Here is a 20,606-nt window from a genome sequence, read left to right as displayed (position 1 = left end):
AAATATTTAACATTAATATGAATCTAAATAAAGTATTTCAAAATCCACTGTTGTTCAAAACAGATTACAAGCACACAAGACTTTTTTTTTTGCCACCCGGTTATCTTTGTGGCTCAGTGCCTGTATGATGAATAAACCACTCTTGGTTACCATTCCCCGCCCCCCCCTTTAATTTGATTGGACAAAGAGGAATTGAGAGGGGTAGAGAAGATAAAAACCAAGAGAAATGGTGTTGGGCGGTGGTCACACATAGTACAAAGCATAAGGATGCGTTCAAGGATTCCTGTTCAAGCCCCCAGCTCCCCACCTGCAGGGGGGCTGCTTCACAAGCGACCCTCTCAGTTTCTCTCTATCCTATCAAAAAAAAAGAAACAAGAAAATGGCCACAGGAGCAGTGGATTCATAGTGCAGGCACCAAGTCCCAGCAATAACCCTGGAGGTAAAAGAGAGAGAGGGAGAGACGTGAAAATCTGCTTCACCACTTGTGAAGCTTCCCTGTTGCAGATTGGTATCAGAGTTTGAATATGGGTCCTTGCATAACTTAGCTCAATCAGTACACCAAAGCCTGGTCACACAAGATATATTCCTGTTCTATATAAGGATGTAACATTTGTGCCTCTGTAATTTCCACACTGAGATTCTTTAAAAAAAAAAAAAAAAAAAAAGGATGTAGGGGCCGGGTGGTGGTTTACCAAGTTGAGTGCTCGTATTACAATGCTCAAGGACCCAGGTTCAAGCCCTCAGTCCCTCCACCTGTAGAGGGAAAGCTTTGCGAGTGGTGAAACAGTGCTGCAGGTGTCTGTCTCTCTCCTTCTCTATCACCCCTTTCCCTCTTGATTTCTGGCTGTCTCTATCCAATAAATAAAGATAATAGAATAAAAATGGATGCAAATTATTTTATGCCTGTTAATGAATAGCTATCATTTAGTCTGATTTCTGTCATTTTTGTTTTAGTAATTTCACTGAAACACTGAATAGTAATAATTATGGATGTGCATAAATAAAAATCAACATATGTATCTACAACATAAAGATGACCAACAGTCCAATTCTATTTTCTTCTAATATTTCTTTATTTCAATCTCATCACATATATTCTCTACTTTTTTCTATTGCTATTATGACACATTAATATATTAACAGACTACAAGGTTTCTGTCTTTAATGGACACTAGGCAAAACAATTTATAAACTTGAGAATTATTGTGTATTAGTAACTGAATAATGAAGTCCTAAACACCTACTTCATAACAATTTATACCAACATAACATTTTTAAATACCTAAATTATGGTAGCAAAAAATACAACATATGCAAAGCAAAATAAGCCAGAAGGAGTGGGTATTGTTTGTATACAAAATAAGGACATAAAATTCAACATATAAACCAGAAAGACCATTGAGTTAACACTGATAAAAGAGCCAAATTTACAAGATGAGAACATAGTGGAGGCAAAGTGAGGGTGTAAAAAAACAAGAACCACAACTGGCTGACAAAACTCAACTGGAATAAGTTATGTATGATCATACAGATGGGCACATATTTTTGTCAAGCTTCTAGAAATATAAAAAAAAATCCTGGTGGGTACATAGCAGCACTGTCAGGTATATAAGTTTTGTATATAAGTCTGTTTAAAGTAAAAGTCTAAATTAACTCATGTTGAAAAGTAAATCTATTAATGAAAACAAACCAACATTTCATTATTAAAAAAAAAATGTAAGTCAACCATAAATTACAATTGAATTTAGATTTCCTTCACGTATTGTCACTTATGTTGCCCTTGATCACTCATTGAAAATTAAATATATGTGAAAAATTACACATGAATCAACAGTAAGGGCATGCCATATCTTTAAATAGCAACAATCAACCACATGATTTCTTTCACATACATACTAGGACTGAAGGTGTCACATAAGCAATGAGAGAAGATGTACATTAAAATTTGTTATTCAATGTACTCAGATAGCATCAACATAAGACATACTTCAATGAAATATATATGTACAAAAAGCCATCACCATCATTCTTTGAAACATACTAATAAAAGGTCTACGTGTTCTCCGCAATACTGATTTACAGTACTGAGATGTAACTACTCTCTGTTGCACATTTTGATGTTCAATTAAATTTTATTTTTATCTTTATTTTAACAGAGCACTGTTAATGGTAGTGCAGGGAATTGAACCTGGGACTTTGGAGTCTGACACATTACATGAAGTTTTTTTGCATAACCATTCTGCTACTTCAGCTTTATTTTTACTTTTAAATACTTTTTCAATGGAGGATTTGAGTGATTGTTTTATTTTTATTGACTTAACATTTACACTACTATATGAATTTAGAAAAAGTTCCACACATATACATGTATATACAGCCCACTGTGTATAAACATCACCAGTTTCAGTGTAATTTAACCAGACCCCTCTACCAATCTCCTATACCACCTATCCCAATTTCCTGATAGATACCATAGTTCAGAGTATACAAACCTGATATTATTTTGCAAGTTCACTTGATTTGTTACACATTAGTACATAAGTAAAACCATCATGTAGATGTCTTTTACTTTCTAGTTACACTAAGCATAATAACCTAGTTTCATTATTTTTGTCTCATATGATGTTATCTTAGTAGTTAATACTCCACTGAGTATATACCCTAAGACTTCTTTATCCAGACATCTATTGATGGACTGCCAAATTGAGTCTTTATTAAGGTTATAGTAAATAGTACTGCAGTGAACATAGATGTGCATATATCCTTGAGAGTTTTCATGTCCTTGTGAAAAATGCAAAAAAAATGGTATTACAGGAGCAAAGATAATTTGTTTCAATTTCATTAAATTTTTTCCCCACATTCTTGTCAGCCATTGTTCCCAATATTCCTGACACAAGTCATTCTTACCAGTGAGGGTACTGTAGTTTTAATTTGCATTTCCCTAATGAAAAATGATGTTGAATAGTTTTTAAGTGTCTATAGTTCATTAGTATTTTTGAAATTGAGTTAGTTGGGGGTTTTGTTTGTGAGTTGTATACTTTTTCTTTTTAAACTTTATTTGATATAACAGAGAGAAACTGAGGACGTAGGAGTCAGAAAGGGAGACAGGACACCTGAAGCATTGTTTCACTGCTTGTGAAGCTCTCCTCCTACGGGTGGGGGCTGGTAGCTTGAACCCGGGTCCTTGTGCATGGTAATACATGTACTTTACCAGGTCAGCTACCACCCTCCCCTATATACTTTTTCTGTATATTTCAGGTATAAGTCCCTTGTAGGACACTGTGAGATGCAATATCCTCTCCCAATTCCTTTGGCTGCCTTTGTATTTTGTGGTAGTTATTTTCAATGTGTAATAAAAATTATTTATTTTTTTTCTCACCAGAGTTATTGATAGGCTCAATGCCAGCACTCCTCCTCCATTGCTCCAGGTGGCCATTTTTTCCCTTTTTCTTGACAGTGGGTGAGAGACAGAGATTAAGAGAGACACCTCCAACACTGATTCACCACTTGTGAAGCAATGTAGGCACCTTACCTGGTGAGCTCTCTTTTCAGCCCTAAAAATTTTAATATGATGATTTTTAAGAATCTTTTTTTAAAAAAAAGATGATTTATTTTTATCAGAGTGAGAAACCAGACTACCAGTCTTCTTTGGCATATGTAATGCCAACATTAATCCTGGAGTCTAGGGCTGAAAACTCTTGTTCTAGCATAGTTAATGTTTAAGGAAATTTTTTTTAATGATTAAATTTTTGCACTCTGGTGTTTTCTAGTATCTGTTTAAAAAAACAAAGGCTTTGTCATCTTCTTCACATTTAGGATCTCTATCCACTATGGATTCTGTGATGTTGAGTAAGGGTTGAGTTCCACTTAAAGGCTTTTCCACGCTGTGCAATTCTTCTCCAGTATAAACTATCTGGTGTTGAATAAGTTTTGAGCATTCTGTAAAGTTTTTGTCACAGTCTTTATATCTATAGGGTATCTCACATGTATGAATTCTTCTATGTTGAGTAAGGCTTGAGCGCTGGTTAAAGGTTTTGCCACATTCTTCACATCTGTAAGGTTTCTCTCCAGTATGAATGATCTGATGTCGAGTAAGGCTTGAAGACTGTTTAAAGGTTTTACCACATTCTTCACACTTGTAAGGTGTCTCTCCAGTATGAACTCTTTGATGTTCAGTAAGATTTGAGGTCCGGCTAAAGGCTTTACCACAATCTTTACATTTGTATGGTTTTTCTCCAGAATGAACCCTCTGATGTTCACTAAGCTTTGAGGCCTGACTAAAGGCTTTGCCACATTCTTTACATTTGTACGGTTTCCCTCCAGCATGGACCCACTGATGTTCAGCATAATTTGAGGCCCGGCTAAAGGCTTTACCACATACTTTACATTTATAAGGTTTCTCTCCAGTATGAAACCGTTGATGTTCAGAAAAGTTTGAGGTCCGGCTAAAGGCCTTACCACACTCTTTACATTTATATGGTTTCTCTCCAGTATGAATTCTCTGATGTTCAATAAGTTTCGATTTAGAGCTTAAGGCTTTACCACATTCTTTACATATGTAAGGCTTCTCTCCAGTATGAATTTTCTGATGTCTAGTAAGGATTGAACTCTGGTTAAAAGTTTTACCACATTCTTTACATTTGTAAGGTTTGTCTCCAGTATGAATTCTATAATGTCGAGTAAGTTTTGTGCATTGGTTAAAGGATTTACCACATTCTTTACATGTGTAAGGTTTCTCTCCAGTATGAATTCTCTGATGTTCAGTAAGGCTTGAGGACTGGATAAAGGTCTTACCACATTCTTTACATTTGTACGGTTTGTCTCCAGTATGAATTCTATAATGTCGATTAAATTCAGAGCTATGGTAAAATGCCTTACCACAATCTTTGCATTTGTAAGATTTTTCACCATAATGAGTTATTTTATGTTTATTTAGATGTGACCACTCATTAAAAACTTTTCCACATATATTACATATGTATTGATTTTTCTCTAACTTAGTTTTACCATGCTGAGTAAGAGTTGAAGACAGGTAAAAAGTTTCACCACATTCATTGCATTTATAAGGCTCCTTCTTTCCAATATGGATATTCTGATGTAAAATAAGGTCTAAAATTTGATAAGAAACTTTCACACATTTATTACATTTATATTGGTTCTCAGGAAGTATAGCTGACTTGCAACGGCGTTTTCCCCAAAGTATTTTATAACTCTGATCTCTTTTTGCAGTGAGATTCTTAGTTATCACAGTTTGAACATCTTTACAATATAAAGTTTTCTGCTCTTCACATTTCACTGTTTCTTCCAAGTCTTTTAATGCCACAGCTTCCATATCTTTTCCCAAAGTACTACTAGGAATGACTCCTATACAGATGATATGGCATAAAGCCTTGAGTGTCAAAAGAAGTATCTGGAAGATATCAAATACATTATTCTTTTTATTATAATCAGAATAAATACTTTAAAATTCAAATCTATGAAACTTGCACTTATAAGTACGTTATGCAACTGACAAATAAGAAGAGTCAGTACTCTGTTACACCATGAAAAACAAAGTTACTAACAATATAATGACCTGAATGCCTTTATGATACTCTAGAAATCCATATAGAAACCACAACAAAAAGAAAGAAAGAAAGAAAGAAACCACAGCAACACAACCAAGTGCTAATGATGACGAAAACACACTAAAATGATATAAAGATTGCTGCCATCTACTTTAAGCTATTTTTCCTCTTTGGCACACCATGGCAAGGTTGAGATAAAACTCTAAGCTATCATTCTTCTCAAGAAAACAGAAAGGATTGAGTTGTCCAGGAGGTGGCACAATGGATTAAAAAATTGGACTCTTGCGCACATGGTACGAAGTGCAAGGACCAGTATAACCATCCGGGTTCCAGCCCCCGGCTCCCCACCTGCAGGGGAGTCGCTACACAGGCAGTAAAGCAGATCTGCAGGTGTCTATCTTTCTCTCCCCCTCTGTCTTCCCCTCCTCTCTCCATTTCTCTCTGTCCTGTCTAACAATGACAACATCAATAACAACAACAATAATAACTACAACGACAATAAAAAAAACAAGGGCAACAACGAGTGCCACCTCATCATGCTTCACTTCAGACTGTGTCCAGAGACTTCAGGTGTGGAATGACAACCCTTCAGCTTCATCACTCGGGTGAGATCTTTCCTTTCATAGTATTCTCTAACTCCATCCCAGGTGGTTCACTTCCTAACAAAGTCCCAAAACCTAGATATAGACCAGGTTCCAGGAGATAGAGCATATGTCCACACGTATCCATAAACCAGGGCAGATATATGCCTGAAAGCAGTAGTACACTAGAATCTGCAGTGAGTACCCCCCAATACTTTATCTCCACTATTCCATCCTTTGGGTCCATGCTTCTTCAACAATTTGTTTGGCTTTGTATGTTAACTCTCTTTTCAGCCCCCAGGTTCCAGATGCCATCAGGATGCCGGCCAGGCTTCCCTGGACTGAAGACCCCACCAATGAGACCTGGCACTCCGCTTCCCCAGAAACCCACCCTACTAGGGAAAGAGAGAGGAAGACTGGGAGTATGGATCGACCAGACCAGTCAACGCCCAAGTTCAGCGGGGAAGCAATTACAGAAGCCAGACCTTCCACCTTCTGCAAACCTCAAGGACCCTGGGTCCATGCTCCCAGAGGGATAGAGAATGGGAAAGCTAGTGGAGAGGGGACAGGATATAGAGATTGGGTGGCGGGAATTGTGTAGAGTTGTACCCCATCTATCCTATGATTTTGTTAATGTCTCCTTTCTTAAAAAAAAAAATTATTTATTTTAAAAAAAACCAAGGGCAACGCAACAAAAGGGAAAATAAATAAAAATTAAAAAAAAAATAATTAAGATATAGGGGGCTGGGTGGTGGTGCACCTGGTTGAGCGTACATTACAACGTGCAAGGACCAGGGTTTGAGCCCCAGATCCCCACCTACAGGGGGAAAGCTTTGTAAGTGGTGAAGCAGGGTTGCAGGTGTTTGTCTCTCTCCCTCTTTATCACCCCCTTCTCTCTCAATTTCTGACTGTCTTTATGAAATAAAGATAATACAAACATTTTAAAGAATTAAAATATACAGCAAACAACAATAGTAAAAAAAAAAAGAATATTTAGTTCCTCCCTTTTAGTATAATTTTATATGTAAATAATTTGAACTTGCCCAATCAAGATAAAAATTAGAGGAATGGATAACTAAAAAGAAGAACTATCAGCAAGACTCAGTTCTAAATATGCACATATGTGATGCCAGTACCACACTAAAAAGATATTTCAGGGAGTTGAGCGGTAGCGCAGTGGGTTAAACTCAGGTAGTGCAAAGCGCAATGACCGGCGTAAGGATCCCAGTTCTAGCCCCTGGCTCCTCACCTGCAGGGGAGTCGCTTCACAGGCGGTGAAGCAGGTCTGCAAGTGTCTATCTTTCCCCCTCTCTGTCTTTCTTTCCCTACTCTCTCCATTTCTCTCTTTCCTATCTAACAACGATGACATCAATAACAACAACAATAAAAAAACAAGGGCAACAAAAAGGGAAAATAAGTAAATAAATATTTTTTAAAAAGATATTTCAGAGATGATAGGTAAGAGAAATAGATTATCACATTATTATTCAGAGATACATGATAAGTGTAAAAAAAGTGTAACAGATAAAGACATTATAAATAATGAATTGTGACTCACTAAGAAGCTCTAAAATATACTAACTTTTATTAATATGTGTGCATCTAATACCAGGGTTAACAAATGAATAAAACAGGTCTGGAGGACAATATAATGGTTACACAAAAAGACTTTCATGCTGAGGCTTGATCAGTCTCCAGTACCACCATAATCCAGAGTTGAGCAGTACTCTGGTGTCTGTCTGTCTCTCTCATTAAAATAAATAAATAAATAATTTTTTAATATATTTATTTTTTACCTTTTTGTTGCCCTTGTCATTTTTCATTGTTGTTGTAGTTATTATTGTTGTTGTTGCTATTGATATCATCGTTGTTAGATAGGACAGAGAGAAATGGAGAGAGGAGGGGACAGAGAGGCAGAGAAAAAAGATTGACACCTGCAGACCTGCTTCACCGCTTGTGAAGTGACTCCCTTGCAGGTGGGGAGCCAGGGGCTCAAACCGGGATCCTGAAGTGGCCCTTGTGCTTTGCGCCACATGCACTCAACCAGTTGCACTACTACCCAACTCCCAGTAAATAAATTTTAAAAAATGAATAAAACAAGCATTCAGAGTTGAAGGAAGAGACAGTAACATGGGAGAGAAGAGTGTATATTCCCATCTCAAATGATTAGAAAACGCAGACAGACATTTTAAAAGGACATTATTGCACTACACTACAGTTTATAGACAAAAGTTCATTTGAATACTATTCTCCCCACCTGCAGGACGGTCACTTTACAAGCGATGAAGCAGGTCTGCAGGTGTCTTTCTATCCCCCTCCCTAGCCCCTCACATCTTTCAATTTCTCTCTGTCCTATCAAAAAAAAAAAAAAAAGAAAAAGAAAAAATGACCACCAGGAGCAGTGGATTTTTAGTGCAGGCAACAAGTCCCATTGATAACTGTGGAGACACACACACACAAACAAAAATAGAAAGTATTCTCAATTTGACATCAAACAATTAAGTGTAGGCAACTTCTTCATTCATAGAATAAGTCTTTTTTTTTTTTTTACAGTTTTCTTTCTTCCTTTATTTTTTTTTCTTATCTTTTTTTTTTTTTTTTTTTTTTTACCAGAGCACTGCTCAGCTCTGGCTTATGGTGGTGCAGGGAATTGAACCTGGGGCTTTGGAGCCTCAGGCATGAGAGTCTGTTTGCATAACATAGAATAAGTCTTAATATATGTAAAAGAATGAAATCATTTAGGTATTTTATTAAGCTACAATCAAATGAAACTAGAAATCAAAAGCAGATGGAAATTCCACAAACATCTGGGGAAAAAATAACATATTCTTATATAAATAATATGGTCAAAATGGAAAAAATAACATATTCTTGTATAAATAATATGGTCAAAATGGAAATCAAAACATTAAAAGACAATAAAGTGAAATACAACAAAAGAAAACGCACATGGAAATCAGCTTTTAAACTAGTAAGGTGCAGAGATGTGGGTGGTCGCACACCTGGTTAAGTTAAGTGCATGTTACCATGCTCAAGGACCCACCCAGCTTCAAGTCCCCAGTCCACATCTGAAGGAGAAAGCTACACAAGTGAAGTAGTACTGCAGGTGTCTTTCTCTCTCTTTCTCTAGCTCCCCTTTCCTTTTTGACTTTTCTTTGTCTCTATCCAATAAAACAAAAAGAAATAAAATAATTTAAGAATAAAGAAATAACCTACTAAAATACACACTTCAAGCAATAACAGTTTACAATTAAAAAGAACTAGCAAAATGACAATATAACCTTGTAGTTTTAAGAACTGGAATTAAAAATGAACCCGGGGCGGGGGGGTTCGGGCAGTAGTGCAGTAGATTAAGCGCACGTGGGGCGAAGTGCAAGGACTGGCATAAGGATAACGGTTCAAGCCCCCAGCTCCCCACCTGCAAGGGAGTGGCTTCATAAGCGGTGAAGGAGGTCTACAGGTGTCTCTCTTTTACTCCCCCTCTCCTCTCCATTTCTGTCCTATCCAACAATGATGACATCAACAACAAAAACAACAATAACTATGACAATTAAACAACAAGGGCAACAAAAGGAAAAGTAAATAATAAAAAATAAATAAAAAAGAACCTAGGGGGCTGGGTTGCCCCCCCCCAAGACTATTGAATAGGACTGAGGAGGCAGTATAATGGTTATATAAAGAGATTTTCATGTCTGAGGCACCATAGATAAGTCCCAGGTTATTCTGCAGCACCACAATAATCCAGAGCTGAGCAGTGCTCTGTTATATAAATGATAGAAAGCCCAGAACTAACCCCACACATGTATAGGTACACGACAGGCCATAAAGGGGCCAAAACTGCCCAATGGGAAAAGAAAGTCTCTTTAATAAATGGTGTTGGTGGAACCAGAAAAGACCTAGAATTGCCAAAACAATCTTGAGAAGAACAGAACTAGAGGAATCACACTCCCAGATCTTAAATTTTATTATAGGGCCACTGTAATCAAAACTGTTTGGTACTGGAACATGAATAGACACACTGACCAGTGGAATAGAACTGAGAGCCCAGAAGAAAGCCCACACACCTATAGACATCTAATCTCTGACAAAGGTGCCCAGACTATTAAATGGGGAAAGTGGTGTCTCTTCAACAAATGGTGTTGGAAAAAATTGGTTAAAACATGCAGAAAAATGAAACTGAACCACTATATTTCACCAAATACAAAAGTAAATTCCAGCTGGATCAAGGACTTGGATATTAGACCAGAAACTATCAGATACTTAGAGGAAAATATTGGCAGAACTCTTTTCTGCATAAATTTTAAAGACATCTTCAATGAAACAAATCCAATTACAAAGAAGACTAAGGCAAGTATAAACCTAAGGGACTACATCAAATTAAAAGGCTTCTGCACAGCAAAAGAAATCACTACCCAAACTAAGAGACCCCTCACAGAATGGGAGAAGATCTTTACATGCCACACATCAGACAAGAGGCTAATAAATATATAAAGAGCTTGCCAAACTTAACCACAAGAAAACAAATAACCCCTTCCAAAACATCAGCTGCAAGTCTAAGAACTGACAGTAGGTGCCTAATAGGAAAGACACATCACCACTATTGTGGTATTGGTAGAAAAATATTAAATGAAACATGAATCTTATTATGAAAAAAACAGCAATTATATGCAAATCTCAAGTTACATATAGCTATAATGTTCAGAAATAGTGTACTTTAAATAGTTAAGTTTTTCACATTCTATTTAGCAAGGCTCTTTTTCAGAAAACTGTGAGGAATTCTGAATCCTAGCATCATCTTGCTGATCTATCCAATTACTTTATGCTGATGAAGCATCTATCTGGGACCTAAAAATGAACCCTTCCCTAGAACTTACCCATCCTCAGTAGGAATATTGAATTCAACAACTTCCCCCTTGATTTGTGACAAAAAAAAAAAAAAAAAAGCATTTTCAACAACTACAGATCATTACTTTCAGTCCAATTAGTTATTTTTAATATTATTTATTTATTTATTGCCTCCAAGGTTACTGCTGGGGCTCGGTGCCTGCACTATGAATCCACTGCTCCTGGAGGCTATTTTTTCCCTTTTGTTGCTCTTGTTGTTTATCATTGTTGTTGTTATTGCTATCATTGTTGGATAGGACTGAGAGAAATCAAGAGACGGGAAGACAGAGATGGGGAGAGAAAGACAGACACCTGCAGACCTGCTTCACCACTTGTGAAGTGACTCCCCTGCGGGTGGGGATCTGGGGCTTGAACCAGGATCCTTGGTGCTTTTTGCATCATGTGCACTTAGCCCACTGCCCTACCGTCCAGCCGCCATGTTGTATATTTTTAATAGCTTATTTTATTATTTTTTTGTCTGAAGACAGAAATTGAGGGGGGGAGATGATAGGGAGAGATAGACAGACACCTGCAGATCTGCTTTACTGCTTGTGAAGCTTCCCACCCTGCAGATGTGGGCCGGAAGTTTTATTTATTTAATGAGAGAAACAGAGAGTGGAGAGGAGAGGTTGCAGGTGAGGGTGAGGTAAAAGGACTGCTCAGCTCTGGCTGATGGTGGTGCTGGGGACTGAACCTGGGACCTCAGTGCCTCAAGCATGATTTTTTTTGGCATAACTTATATGGTGTCTTCCCAGCGCATGGTCCAAATTATTAATCTCATATAGAAAGCCTGGATTAAGACAATATAAAGAAGACTGTAACGTAATGAAAAGAACGATCTAAGGAACTAATGTAACTTAACTCTTGAAAAAAAGAGGAGGGGGTCAGGCAGTTACGCACTGGGTCAAGCACACATAGTAGGAAATGCAGGATCCTGGTTGGAGTCCCTGGCTTCCCACTTACAGGGGGGTCGCTTCACAAGCAGTGAAGCAGGTCTGCAGGTGTCTCTCTTTCCTTCTCCTTCTCCCACTTCTCTCTTGATTTCTGGCTGTGTCTATCCAATAAATAAATAAAGATAATAAAAAATTTAAAAGAAAAAAAGGAAGAAAGATCAGAAGCAGAGAAATAAACATTTGCAATTTCTAAATCCAAGTCACTTCAGGAAGAAAAGACATAGTCCCTGAACTGGAATATAACACTTACCTGAAGAAAAAAAAAATGCCAATCCTGTCTCCTGCTATTCCTCTGACTTCTTTTCCAGGCGAGATTATAGGAAGAGCTCAGAGCTGCTTCTTGAGTTTACGCCTCTAAAGACACCAGCACAGACTATTCACTTGGTAAAAACTCACCTACAGGCAGGACACAGAAAAGTATAAAAGATGAATTTTCCAGTTCTTAATTTTTTCCCCCCAGAATACTGTTCAGCTTGCCCCATCCAGGCCTCTGTAAAACAGTCTTGACCTAAAAGTCTGGACTTAACTCTAGCACACTGTCGGGGAGTCTTCCTACTTAACTATGTAAAATTGTTGGTAAGCACTGAATTAAAACAATACTAGTATCTATAAGCTGAAAAGCAGTATCTGTGGAGGAAGAGACAGATGATTTTTCTTAAAATTCCATTTGTGAATCTAGGAAACCTCTACTGTGCACCACTTCAGAGTTGCTTCTTAAGGTTGATATGCATACACAGAATCATTAAGAGTTCTGGGGCCCATTGTTATCAAAACTGCTTGGTACTAGAACATGAACAGACACACTGACCAGTGGAATAGAACTGAGCGCCCAGAAATGAGGCCCCACACCTATGGACATCTAATCTTTGACAAAGGGGCCCAGACTATTACATGGGGAAAGCAGAGTCTCTTCAACAAATGGTGTTGGAAACAATGGGTTGAAACATGCAGAAGAATGAAACTGAATCACTGTATTTCACCAAATACAAAAGTAAATTCCAGGTGGATCAAGGACTTGGATGTTAGACCACAAACTATCAAATACTTAGAGGAAAATATTGGCAAAACTCTTTTCCGCATAAATTTTAAAGACATTTTCAATGAAACGAATCCAATTACAAAGAAGACTAAGGCAAGTATAAACCTATGGGACTACATAAAATTAAAAAGCTTCTTCACAGCAAAAGAAACCACTACCCAAACCAAGAGACCCCTCACAGAATGGGGTCTACATGCCATACATAGATAAGAGTTTAATAACCAACATATATAAAGAGTTTGCCAGACTCAACAACAAGACAACAAATAACCCCATCCAAAAATGGGGGGAGGACGTGGACAGAATATTCACTACAGAAGAGATCCAAAAGGCTGAGAAACACATGAAAAAATGATCCAAGTCTCTGATTGTCAGAGAAATGCAAATGAGATATCACTTCACTCCTGTGAGAATGTCATACATCAGAAAAGCTAACAGCAGCAAATGCTGGAGAGGCTGTGGGGTCAAAGGAACCCTCCTACACTGCTGGTGGGAATGTCAATTGGTCCAACCTCTGTGAAGAGCAGTCTGGAGAACTCTCAGAAGGCTAGAAATGGACCTACCCTATGATCCTGCAACTCCTCTCCTGAGGATATATCCTAAGGAACCCAACACATCCATCCAAAAAGATCTGTGTACACATATGTTCTTGGCAGCACAATTTGTAATAGCCAAAACCTGGAAGCAACCCAGGTGTCCAACAACAGATGAGTGGCTGAGCAAGTTGTGGTATATATACACAATGGAATACTACTAAGCTGTAAAAAATGGTGACTTCACCGTTTTCAGCTGATCTTGGATGGACCTTGAAAAAATCATGTTGAGTGAAATAAGTCAGAAACAGAAGGATGAATATGGGATGATCTCACTCTCAGGCCGAAGTTGAAAAACAAGATCAGAAAAGAAAACACAAGTAGAACCTGAAATGGAATTGGCGTATTGCACCAAAGTAAAAGACACTGGGGTGGGTGGGTGGGTGGGGAGAATACAGGTCCATGAAGGATGATAAATGACATAGTGGGGGTTGTATTGTTAAATGGCAAACTGGGGAATGTTATGCATGTACAAACTATTGTATTTACTGTTGAATGTAAAATATTAATACCCCAATAAAGAAATAAATTTAAATAAATAAATAAATAAAAGAGTTCTGGGGCCCATACAAAAAAAGATTATGGGGGGGGGGGCAGCCAAGTGTTGGCACACTTGGTTGAGCACATTACTGTGCCCAAAGACCAGGGCTCAAGCCCTGGTTCCCAGATGCAATGGGGAAGGTTCATAAGTGGTAAAGCAGTGCTGTAAGTGTCTCTCTTTCTCTCCCCCCCCGTCTCCTCCCTTTCCCTCTCAAAGTTTCCGTCCTATTTATATATAAAATGGATGTTTTAGGGGGCTGGATGGTGGCACACATGGTGCAAAGCAAGAACCTGCGTAAGAATCCTGGTTTGAGCCCCAGGCTTCCACCTGCAGGGGGTCGCTTCACAGGCGGTGAAGCAGGTCTGCAGGTGTCTCTTTCTCTCCTCCTCTGTACCTTCCCTTTCTTTCTCAATTTCTCTCTGTCCTATCCAACAAAAAGAGAGAGAAAAAGAAAAAAGGATGGCTGCCAGGAGCAGTGGATTCGTAGTGCAGGGACTAAGTGAGCCCCAGCCATAACCCTAGAGGCAAAAAAAAAAAAAAGGATGTTTTAGAATTGAGAGACCATCCTTACAACACACACTGCTATGCACGAGGAGCAGAGTATGAGTCGCTGGCCACCAAATGCAAGTGCCAGGCAAAGGGGTAGCTTCATGAGCAGTGATATATCTCTTTCTCTTTTATTTTCCCGCCTCCAGGGTTATCGCTGGGGCTCAGTCCCTGCACTAAGAGTCCACTGCTCCTGGAGGCCTTTTTATTTTTTTATTTTTGTTGCCCTTGTTGTTGTTATTGGATAGGACAGAGAGAAATAGAGAGAGGAGGGGAAGACAGAGAGGGAGAGAGAAAGACACCTGCAGACTTGGTTCACCGCTTGTGAATCAACCCCCCTGCAGGTGGGGAGCCAGGGGATTGAACCCAGATCCTTAAGCAGTCTTTGCACTTTGTGTCAATGTGCACTTTACTCGCTTAACCTGCTGCACTATGGACCAAACCCCATGTGTCTCTTTCTTTCTCCCTGTTCCTCACCCTCTAGTTCAAAACAGAAAGAAACAAAGAAAGGAAGAGAAAAATGAGGAGTAGAATCAAGTAGGCTTGAAGTTTCATTTAAGCCCTGGGAGAAAAGAGGAAAGAAGGAAGAAAGGAAGGGAGGGAGGGAAATGTTAATTTGTGGGTTTAGAATGAGGCTCACGCTGGGACCTTAATCTGTGAGTCCTGAGATTCCCAAACAGACATGATGGGCCTAGACCTCGAATAAATCCCTCTCTCCATTTTTTTAATGTTTATTCTTTTTTAAAAAAATATTTATTTATTTATTTATTCCCTTTTGCTGCCCTTGCTTTCATTATTATTATTTTATTGTTGTAGTTACTAATGTCGTCATTGTTGGCTAGGACAGAGAGAAATGGAGAGAGAAGGGGAAGACAGAGAGGGGGAGAGAAAGACACCTGCAGACCTGCTTCACCGCCTGTGAATCGACTCCCCTGCAGGTGGGAGCCGGGGGCTGGAACCGGCTATGTGCATTTAACCCAACACGCTGTGCTACTGCCTGACTCCGCCTCTCTCCATTGTTACTGGTCATTTCTACCAGGAACAACACAACAGACCTCTTTGTGGGCCACCATAGGTCCTTGCCTTCAACTTGGATCAACAATGGTAGAGAATGTTCCATCCTCCGAAGGGAGGACAGACTACATACTCTATGCTACACCTGACAAAGATGGGCCAATATTGGGGCAGTTTGGACTGTTACTACTCGTGACCACAGAATGTGAGCTCAGATCTACAGGGATGCAGAGGTCACATAACCTTCTAAGCTGAATAGGGGTCCCAGAGCACATCAAATCAATGGGGTTTACAGTCAACAATATTTATACACCTTTCCCATATTAGGGAGCTACTCTTTTCCCTGATCCAGCTTTCTAGGCCTTTTTCAGCCATGACATCATCTCCCCAGAGAATAGCTTGGATCCACCTGCATATAAGATTTCAGGCTCAAGGGAAAAAGAAAAAGAAAAAGAAAAAGAAAAACTAGTATAGCCCCAGGCCCTTTGGAATATAACTAAAATATGCCTACTAGATCTCTACAAAATGGAGGACCCCCCCAACATTTCATCTGCACTGTTCCAACTTTTAGGTCCATGCTTGTTTAACAATTTGTTTGGCTTTGTATGTTAACTCTCTTTTCAACCACCAGGATCCAGATGCTAGCATAATGCAAACCAGACTTCCCTGGACAGACAACCCCACCAATATGCCTTGGAGCTCTGCTTCCCCAGAGCCCTCCCCCACTAGGGAAAGAGAGAGACAGGCTGGGAGTATGTATGGATCAACCTGTCAACGCCCATGTTCAGTGGGGAAACAATTACAGAAGCCAGACCTTCCACCTTCTGCATCCCACAATGACCTTGGGTCCATACTCCCACAGGGTTGAAGAATGGGATATAGAGTTCTTTTTTTTTTTTTTTTTTTGGAAATAGAGTTCTGATGTTGGGAATTGTGTGGAGTTGTAACCCCCTTATCCTATAGTTTAGTCAATGTTTCCTTTGTATAAATAAAAATTTTTTTTAAAAAAATGAGGCTCACACATGTTTTTTAAACAAATGCCCTGATAGTGCTGATTCTGCTCCTATAGACCCCAGATGCCCTGGGGTGGACCTGTCACAAACACTGTAAAACAGGCACACGATAATTCCCCTTCATGGAAACAAAAAAGCGACAGCCTCTGAAAATGAGAGCACACAGAACCATTGTTTCCACTAAGGAACAAAGGTAAAATAGGCTCAGGGGATTTTTATAGTTTCAAGTAACTGGAACCTGCCTACCTATTTATGGCAATAAATAAATAAATAGTATGTCACTACTTTCTATAGTTGAGGAAATTATTTATTTACTAACTAAAGAGAGAGAAGAGAGAGAACCAGAGCATCCCTCTGGCATATGCGATGACAGGGATGAAACTCAGGACCTAATGCCAGACAGTTCAACCTTTCTGTGCACCGCGTGCCCTCCCAGTCCGCACTCTTTTCTTTGTAGTAACTGATTTTACAACTCAGCACTGAAAGTGCCTGGCTTTTACAAGCCCCATCTCACAGCACCCCAGTGCTACACCTCCGCACCCCGACTGACACCAGGGTCCACTGACACTTTCCCCGCTCCTGCCCCTCCCTGCACGGTGTGCGGCTGCCTGTGCCCCCCCCCCAACAGCCACACCCAGACGGGGCGTCCCGGGGACATCTGTCCAGCCGCCCCTCCCGACAGGACGCCGCGGCGGGAGGAGGCTGGAGGAGCCGGGACCCTCGTCCGCTCAGACCCGGGGGGCGCTGGGCAGCCAGGCCCACAGACTCGGGCTGTTGCAGGCGCCTCGCGGGGAACCCCCCCCCCGGGCCGCGCGGCCCCCATCTGACCTCGTCTCAAACCCGGTGACGTGAGTCCAGATTCGGGGACCCCGCCGGGAGGGGACAGCAGGGGGACCCCCGGAATGCGGCGGGAGCGAGTAGGTGGGGGAGGGGAGCGGTCCCCCAGAGCATCCTTCTCGTCCCCGCACTCACCCGCGTCTGCCGGCTCTAGGCCCTGCTGCGTCCTCGCAGCCCCCGGCCCCGGGCCCTTCTTCCTGGGTCCTCTGCCCCCCGCCGGTTGAGTCCTCGCGGGCCTGGTCACCGCGACGCGAGAGCGGCTCCCACAGCCAAGATGGGCCTTGTGCGCACCAACAAGACACAATGCCTAGAGAGTCCTTGAGGCGGACACCCGCCACCCCTGGCCCACACTGCACTGGGCCTGGCCCCTCCTTAAACCCTGAGTGGACAGGGTCCCAGTCACACATCCCTCTGTGGGCCCTGATTGGATGATGCCCACTGCATGAACCATTAAGGAGTGTGGTGCGCATGTGCACACAAGGTCTGGCTTTTGTCTCAGGATCTGTCATCTAGGCATGGAGCCTGGGGCTGGGATGTACCAGGGGATGGAGAAAGTCAGAATGGGGATAGTTGATGAATATCTCATTAATTCATTCTGTAGCATAGGAACAATTAAAATGACTAGATGGGATGGTCAGAACTTGAGTCTAATTTTGTAAATCCTTTTTTAAAAAATATGTAATTACTAGCACATAACAGCTCAAATCCGTATCTGTATAATCTCCTCACACCACAGTTGGAAAAGTTATGTATGACCAGGAGCTGGGTGATGGCGCACTGGGTAGAGTGTACGCATTATATGCTTAAGGACCTGGGTTCAATCCCCTGGTCCCTTCCTAGAAGGGGAAAGTTTCATGAGGAGGGAAGCTTCATGAGCAGTGAAGCAGTGCAGCCAAGTGTCTTTCTCTCTCCCCCTTCCCTCTCAACTTCTGTATCAAATAAGGAGAAAGACAGAGTGAGAGAAAAAGGAAGGATGAAAGGAAGCTGGGGTGATAGCACACCTAGTTAAGAGCACATATTACCATGCTCAAGGGCCCAGATTGAAGCCCCAGATTCCCACCTGCAGGAGGAAAGCTTGGCTTTGGTGAAGGAGTGCTGCAAAAAGGTTTTCATGCCTCAGGCTCTGAAATCACCTGTTCAGTCCCTGGCACTACTAGATACCAGAGCTCAACAGTGCTCTGCAAAACACACACACACACACACACACACACACACACACACACTTAACAAAAAGAAAGGGGGGGGGCAAAATGGTTATGCAAAAGACTCTCTTGTCTGAGGTTCTACAGCCCCAGGTTCAGTTTCCCAGAACACTAGAAGCCAGAGCTGAGCAGTGCTCTAATAGAGAAAAATAAATAAATAATAAAGCTTAAAAAAGGAGTGTGCACAAAGATTTTGGCTTGAGCCCCTGGCTCCCCACCTGCAGAGGGGTCGATTCACAAGCAGTGAAGCAGGTCTGAAGGTCTTTCTCTCCCCCTCTCTGTCTTCCCCTCCTCTCTCCATTTCTCTCTGTCCTATCCAACAACAACAACAGCAATGGCAACAATAACTACAACAAGGACAACACAAGGGAAAAATGGCCTCCAGGAGCAGTGGATTCATAATGCAGGCACTGAGCCCCAGCAATAACCCTAGAGGCAAAGAGAGAGAGAGAGAGAGAGAGAGAGAGCAAATTACAAGTTCACATTCACCTATACAAAGGAAATATACCTTGAAACAATGACATAGCAAGTCACCAATTTGCAAAAAGTTAATGCCTGCTCATCCCAAGCATTAGTAAAACTGAGGAGTACTTCCACTTTCTGCTGGGGAAGAAGGGAAATTTCATGTAAAAGAGGAGCCAGGCAGTGGTACACCCTATAGAACATACACATCTTAAAATGCTCAAGGACCGGGGTTCAAGCCCCTGGTCACTGCCTGCAGGGGTAAAGTCTCACATATGATGAAGCAATGCAGCAGGTGTCTCTCTTTTTCTCCCTGGGTCTTCCTTCCCTCTTACTTTCTCTCTGTCTCTATCCAATAAGTAAATAAAATATTTTAAGAAGGAAGGAAGGAACAAAGGGAGGGAGAAAGGAAGGAAGGAAGGGGAAAAGGGAGGGAGGGAGGGATCCTGTAGGAGCCTACAAAGTGAAGAGCCCAGGAAAGAACTTCTAGGCAGAAGCTGGAGGGAGGTCTTGAGTGGAACATAAGTGTTGTGGCTGCAGTGCTGCTGTGAAAGGAAGAGGGGAAACCACTGGGTCATAGCTGCTGAGTGGAGAGTAAAAGGCAATAAGGTCAGTTTACAGGAATAATGTCCTAAACTCAAACTCGGGTGCACTGAGAGGCATGTGTGCAGGGAGATTCTTGGCCACTCTTCACTCTTCCCTCCTCCTTTGACTTGTAAGTGACTCTCATGCCTGTGGCTCCTAAATCCCAGATTCAATGCCCCGCACCACCATAAGCCAAAGCTGAGCACCACTCTGGTAAAATAATAATAATAATAATAATAATAATAATAACCTGTACAGTCACAGGGTAAAAAAATAATAATTCAGAAGCAAAAACTGGGCCAGGTGGTGGTGCCCCTGATTGAATGCACATGTTACAATGCACAAGGACCTCAGTTCAAGCTCCCAGTCCCTATGTGCAGGAGGAAAGCTTTGCAAGTGGTGAAACAGTGTTGCAGGTGTCTGTCTCCCTCTCTATCATCCTCTTCCCTCTCAATTTCTGGCTGTCTCTATCCAATGAATAAATAAAGATAATACCAAAAATTTTTTTTTAAAAAATAAAAAACTAAGTTATTGAGTTTGATTCACAGTATTGCATGCACCAAAGTAATACTCTAGTTTCCTTCCTCTCAGAAAGGAAGAATAGAAAATCACCCCACCTGTGGCAGGGAGGGAAGGGGGAGCTTCACAAGTGGTAAAGCAGTGCTGCTGCTCTCTCTTTTTCTCTAACATCCCCATCCCTCCCACTTTCTCTGTCTCTACCCAAGATTAATAAAATAAAATACACTTTTATTTTTAAAAAAAGAAAAGGAGAAGTAGAAGAAGAAAAAG

General features: G+C 40.8%; 2 protein-coding genes across 4 annotated transcripts in view; both read right to left on the bottom strand.

Annotated features, from left to right (window-relative positions):
- LOC132540407 (zinc finger protein 501-like) overlaps nt 1-17,579 on the bottom strand; it is an 83,594-nt gene extending 66,015 nt beyond the window's left edge. The window contains exon 1 of the mRNA XM_060198006.1: nt 17,560-17,579. The gene's annotated coding sequence lies outside the window, so the exon portion shown is untranslated. The remainder of the gene's footprint in view (nt 1-17,559) is intronic.
- Nucleotides 1,050-18,997, bottom strand: LOC103118553 (zinc finger protein OZF-like). 3 transcript variants are annotated; one of them, XM_060197999.1, is made up of 4 exons: nt 17,704-18,997; nt 12,236-12,381; nt 11,996-12,086; nt 1,050-5,410 (listed from the first exon to the last, which is right to left on the bottom strand). In XM_060197999.1, exon 4 carries the CDS (start codon nt 5,330-5,332, stop codon nt 3,767-3,769), a length of 1,566 nt encoding a protein of 521 aa, XP_060053982.1. In that variant the 5' UTR covers nt 5,333-5,410; nt 11,996-12,086; nt 12,236-12,381; nt 17,704-18,997; the 3' UTR covers nt 1,050-3,766. The 3 variants fall into 3 exon arrangements, with proteins under 3 accessions (XP_060053982.1, XP_060053981.1, XP_060053983.1); XM_060197998.1 differs by lacking the exon at nt 11,996-12,086; XM_060198000.1 differs by lacking the exons at nt 11,996-12,086; nt 12,236-12,381.
- Between the last annotated feature and the right edge of the window lie 1,609 nt (nt 18,998-20,606).

The sequence above is a fragment of the Erinaceus europaeus genome, chromosome 9 (genome assembly GCF_950295315.1).
Source record: "Erinaceus europaeus chromosome 9, mEriEur2.1, whole genome shotgun sequence".
NCBI classification, from domain to species: Eukaryota; Metazoa; Chordata; class Mammalia; order Eulipotyphla; family Erinaceidae; genus Erinaceus; species Erinaceus europaeus.
This window is presented reverse-complemented; position numbering and strand designations above follow the sequence as displayed.

Bases quoted from the DNA above. Each gene is read 5' to 3' on its own strand.
- LOC103118553 (XM_060197999.1), bottom strand. From the start codon at position 5,332: ATGGAAGCTGTGGCATTAAAAGACTTGGAAGAAACAGTGAAATGTGAA.